This window comes from Haliotis rufescens, unplaced genomic scaffold (assembly GCF_023055435.1).
Source record: "Haliotis rufescens isolate VD_foot unplaced genomic scaffold, xgHalRufe1.0.p SCAF_23, whole genome shotgun sequence".
Classification (NCBI taxonomy): domain Eukaryota; kingdom Metazoa; phylum Mollusca; class Gastropoda; order Lepetellida; family Haliotidae; genus Haliotis; species Haliotis rufescens.
The window spans coordinates 746,501-752,500 of NW_025963924.1; the positions used below are offsets into that span (position 1 = coordinate 746,501).

At 41.1% G+C, this 6,000-nt stretch overlaps 1 protein-coding gene across 1 annotated transcript in view; it reads left to right on the forward strand.

The window, feature by feature from the left end:
• LOC124140129 (gelsolin-like protein 2) overlaps nucleotides 1-6,000 on the forward strand; it is a 36,175-nt gene that overhangs the window by 14,520 nt on the left and 15,655 nt on the right. Inside the window, exon 2 of the mRNA XM_046507518.2 lies at nucleotides 3,052-3,082. Coding sequence (XP_046363474.1) covers nucleotides 3,076-3,082 — 7 coding nt within the window. The 5' untranslated portion in view covers nucleotides 3,052-3,075. The remainder of the gene's footprint in view (nucleotides 1-3,051; nucleotides 3,083-6,000) is intronic.

Below are 6,000 nucleotides of genomic sequence, written 5' to 3' on the forward strand. Positions count from 1 at the left end.
ACAGTGTAGGGTGACACACAATAAGACACAACAACAGGGTAGGGTCACACACAATCAGACACAACAACAGGGTAGGGTCACAAACAATCAGACACAACAACAGGGTAGGGTCACACACAATCAGACACAACAACAGGGTAGGTCACACACAATCAGACACAACAACAGTGTAGGGTCACACACAATCAGACACAACAACAGGGTAGGTCACACACAATCAGACACAACAACAGGGTAGGGTCACACACAATCAGACACAACAGGGTAGGGTCACACACAATCAGACACAATAACAGGGTAGTTCACACACAATCAGACACAACAGGGTAGGGTCACACACAATCAGACACAACAACAGGGTAGGTCACACACAATCAGACACAACAGGGTAGGGTCACACACAATCAGACACAACAACAGGGTAGGGTGACACACAACCAGACACAACAACAGGGAACGATGACACACAATCAGACACAACAACAGGGAACGATGACACACAATCAGACACAACAACAGGGAACGATGACACACAATCAGACACAACAACAGGGTAGGGTGACACACAATCAGACTCAACAGGGTAGGGTCACACACAATCAGACACAATAACAGGGTAGTTCACACAATCAGACTCAACAGGGTAGGATGACACACAATCAGACACAACAGTGTAGGGTGACACACAATCAGACACAACAACAGGGTAGGGTGACACACAATCAGACACAACAGTGTAGGGTGACACACAATAAGACACAACAGTGTAGGGTCACACACAATCAGACACAACAACAGGGTAGGGTTACACACAATCAGACAACAACAAGGTAGGATGACACACAATCAGACACAACAGGGTAGGGTGACACACAATCAGACACAACAGTGTAGGGTGACACACAATAAGACACAACAGTGTAGGGTGACACACAATCAGACACAACAGGGTAGGGTGACACACAATCAGACACAACAGTGTAGGGTGACACACAATAAGACACAACAGTGTAGGGTGACACACAATCAGACACAACAGTGTAGGGTGACACACAATAAGACACAACAGTGTAGGGTCACACACAATCAGACACAACAGGGTAGGGTCACACACAACCAGACACAACAACAGGGTAGGGTCACACACAATCAGACACAACAACAGGGTAGGGTGACAGACAATCAGACACAACAAGAGGGTACGATGACACACAATCAGACACAACAACAGGGAACGATGACACACAATAAGACACAACAGGGTAGGGTGACACACAATCAGACAACAGGGTAGGATGACACACAATCAGACAACAACGGTGTAGGTTGAAAATTATTGTTTAACAAATATGTGTTGTCTGATGTTTTATTTTATTTTAAGTCCTATTTCGTCGTAATCAGCAATGATATTTAATACCTCATGTTGGTACTGGTATACTGAACAAACTGAGAGCACCATCCTCGGGTAATCCAGAAATGATTAATTTCAGCAAATATAGCAGTGACGAACTGTGTCAGTTTGATATTCAGTTTCATAATAAATAGTTTCATTTTAATGTATGTTCAATTGATTATTGCAGAATGAACACTGCACAGCCTTTGAAACGTACTTGCATTCTACAGGCCGAGTCGGCTATACAAACGCCCGCTATTGTTTAGACCGATCGATATATTGTACATATTTGTATCAATGAGGACTTCTATAGATTTGCTCCATCGGCGTAGTCAGGCTGCTAGGCGTGCCGCTGTGAGTCAGTAACTCGGAGTTTAAGATCGGTAGAGGCTGTGTCCTTACACCCTATACGCCGTAAGTCATCAACAACGCTTTGATGATACGGCTGTTTATTGTTTGTGAATGATATGTATCCCTAGTTCGGGCTGTAGTTTATCATTTACAGCCACGAATATGTCATACGTCATCGTGACATTAGTTTCAGGATTTGTCCCAGCCTAGAAATAGTGTAACCTAGAATACGACATAGGCTGTGGGGTACGTCTGTCCTTCCGATTAAAGGGACGTTTCTGTCGAACGCTTGTCTGTAAGTTGATTATTATGTGTTTACTTTTTTTTCTACCCTTGCCTTGTCACTCACCCTTAAAACCCCACCTATTCCCCAGAAACCAACCTTACCTGTTCGTCGCCATAAAATACCTGCGCCGAAGTGAACCTTATCTTTGGGCACTGTAATGATTGACCTTAATCATGTACCAAGTGTGTGTTTCTTCTCTGCCGGACTCTGGGGCAGGTTGTCATTCTATGCCGTCATACACCCATTCTAGGGCTGTGACGAGTCCAAATTTACTACCCGGGTACCCACCCCTCTATTACCCGACCCTACCCGGGTACCCACTGTTGGTCTCAAGAGGTAGGTACAAACTGTCCGATTGGGGAAAGTTTGACCGTAGCTCTGGTAAAATGTGTTCAGATACACTGAAGTTGACTGAAGTTTGATTATCATTCAAACATATAAAAGTCAGAAGGAATGGGCGTAGTAGTCAGGAAGAACTGCGAACATTAGTGACTTGTAGTTTAAACATAGAGTTTTAGATACTTTTTGTCATTAAACAATATATCGCGTGACTAACCATGAGTCCTGGTAGTCCTGTGGGTACCTGGGTCCTACTCAGTACCCACCCGACCTGAGTACCCGAGTTACCCGTCCCAGCCCTAACCCATTCAATATAATTAGACTGTCACACCTTTAGCTCTGGTCTGTGGCGGAGGCTGTTATCAGCCCTGTCAACATAAAAAAAACTTTTCCATTTTCATCTTGACTACCACACCCATCACCACACCCATCGCCCGTAACTCTAGTATCCCTGACCCTGGTTTATCTGTCACCAACACCTCACACAACACGCCACCCCAATTGTATCCCCACCCACACCCACGTACACGTGTGCTACATGGATCGCACGCCCTATCCCACATCACTCCGAGCTCTGCCTACGGTATCCCAGATAGTCACCGCTTGTTATCTGTGGCCCAGCTATGACGTGTCCTCGCCCCCACCCTCCCAGTGTTGCTGATCTCTGTGTTTTGTGTTACAGATTCCCTCTGCACAGGCCGCCAGTATGTCAGGTGAGTGAAGAGCTTGGACCTTGTACTGTATTGTCACAACGTAACACTGTGTTATAACACAGCAGTTGAGATCTTGCAATAGTATGTGGTGTATGCTTCTTAAATCTGATTTATCAATAAATCTTTAAATCTGACGTTTTTCTCTTCAATAATAATCATATTCATAGTCATATATGTTATGTCCGTGTATATACTGTATTGACGTAATAGGATCGAGTGTCTCGATAAATATTATATCTAAAGCAGGTTGTTGTTTTATTTTGTAATTATTGTTTTGTAAGATATTGCAGTATCTGAATATATTTGTCTAACCAACTGTATTTCCCCACGTCTTAAGTCCAAAATTAGTATTGTTTTGTCCAAAGTGGAATTTTATGGCTTTTTAGGCCAAGGTGAATTATTGTTGCATAAACTTTCATCTCGTATAGTTCGAATATTGTTTGTTAAGTCCACGTACAAGGCATCTTTTAATACCTTGAACATGGTAGCATGTCTCACGACAATGCTAAGTCTCATGGAGGTATAGTTGTGTCGATGTCTCAAGCAGAAAGAAAATGTTTGTTAAGTCTTAAAGGTGTTCTCATACCTACTACTAACGAAAATATCTCCAATCACGCAACCATGACGTTTGGGAATTGCATGTTCAGTCGTCCATTCAATACTTTGTATTTCGAATCAAGTATTGTGGGTGTGTGCGAAATGTCTGAATCGCATGGAAACGACCGCTTGAGTCGTTTGTTTCTTGTTAGACAGTGACGCAGTCTGTCTACGTATACTCCATTCAAAAGCTTTGTATCGTTACATTTGTCATGAATAAAACTTTGACATGGTCATAAATGACTTCATTTACATACATGAAATGCACACATACATTCACTGTATACCGGGGTCTGAATATGAATGTGATAAAGCACTGCATACCTCTATGGCAATGTGTGTACTGTTTAACCAGGTGCGTCATATTCACTTTGAAGATATGATTGTGCATGCTTAATCATACAGGACTAATACACAATGTATATATTTGCTAGTTAAATATCCAGAAGGACATAAATTGAGGGACTAAAGAAAATATACCGATTTTTATGTAATTGAAAATTGAAAGAACTGTTGTTGTTGTTATTTTTATTTTTATTTATATTTATATTTATATTTTATTATATTATTATTTACTCATCACTTATGTCAGCAATAGTTGTAAAACGTAATCCAAAGCTCAAAATCTCACAACTGATTGAATATTATTGAAACAAGTAGATGAAAATGTCAACAATTTTAATAGTGAAATTGTAATTCGACTGAATACAGATCTAGAAGTACCATGGGTCAGTGGTTAAGATTCGAGTGGGGCCCAGTTGTTAGAACGCGTTCGATGGTCATGCCGAAGAACTGGGTTCGTCTCTCACATGGATATGATGTGTGACATCGACTGTTGGTATTACAGGAATATTGCTGAATGCGACGTAACCCCTAAGTCATCATCTTAATTACCCGAGTACATGTATCAAATAAAAATATAAGCGACAAAACAATTTCCATAAGGATAAGAATCTCTGCAAAAAGAAGAGTTTGTTGTACGAGTCAGATTATATCATAATCATGTGTCTGTGAATCACTATCAAATAGTTCGCGAAAAGGTGAGCGTGTCCTGTACCACCGGTGGCACCCGTCACAAACACATGCAAAGGCAATCAATTGTTCACCTGAAATAGCAGGGGAAAATTAGGGATTTCACCATTACGTCACTTTTATCAGTGATGCTTCAACTCTAAAAGTTCATTTTGGTCGCAACATGTCTCGAGTAGGTCTTGTATGCGGACTGTACATACAGAAAATAATATCGAAGATTACAAAATTGTGAGGATATATGCATAATAATGTATACGACTCGTGACCATGTTTTATCGTATCGATTATATTAATCGCATTCACATATTCATAATGATATATTTGTGTAAATATTTACATGTTGTATACTCAGTGTTACAGTATTTTTAAGTATCACATATATGGCAAAGTAGGGATGTGCTGTTACGTAAACCTGACACCTTAACAAGTATATCGTTTACGTATACTTATATAGAGAGTATATTGATAAGAGAAGGGTTGTAGGAAAAAACAGTGTTATTTATACAATAAACAGTGTATAGGTCCATGAGTACAATCCCTGACAAGCGACATGTCGCGAGCTTTACCAACTGCCTGTTAAATATATTATTCTACAATCTCTAAACCAGATGGACCCACTCCTTTTGAATATCGACTGTTTATTGGCAAACACGGTCAATGCCTAGAGTCGACGTACCCTCTCTGGCCGTACAGTGACCCGAATGGCTACTGAATAGCCACACGTTCTCGATTAACTCATAATGTATTTAGACAGGTGCAGGACTGTCAGTGTGTTCTTTTACTTGAAACTGAAACTTTAAGACTACTAGTGGATATACTGATACGAATTTTCATCTTTATTGTGCATGTGTGACAAAATAAATAAATGAATATTGAGCTTATTGAGGGTAATATAAGCTCCTTTACTTAATGGGTTTGTATACACGATGGTCCTCTATCACAACGTAGCAATACATAATGACTCCAAAATCATCGGAGTAGTAGTAACAACGTCGGTATTAGGAATTTAGTTTGGCGCCGCAGTCAACACTATGCCAGCTATGTCACGGCGCCCATAAATAGCCTCGTGTGACAAAACCAGTAGCGGGGTGCGAGGACACGCAATCAACCACATCACCGAGCCCGACGACCTGAGTCAGTTTAGTCCGTCACATGACAAGCACGAGAGTGCTTGCGGATTTGCGAATAACAATGACCCGGGTCTCCACTGGGCGGTATTATTACCATAGTAATAGTTCCAGTAGTAGAAGTAGTGGTAGTGGTAGTAGTAGTAGTGGTGGTGGTTTTTG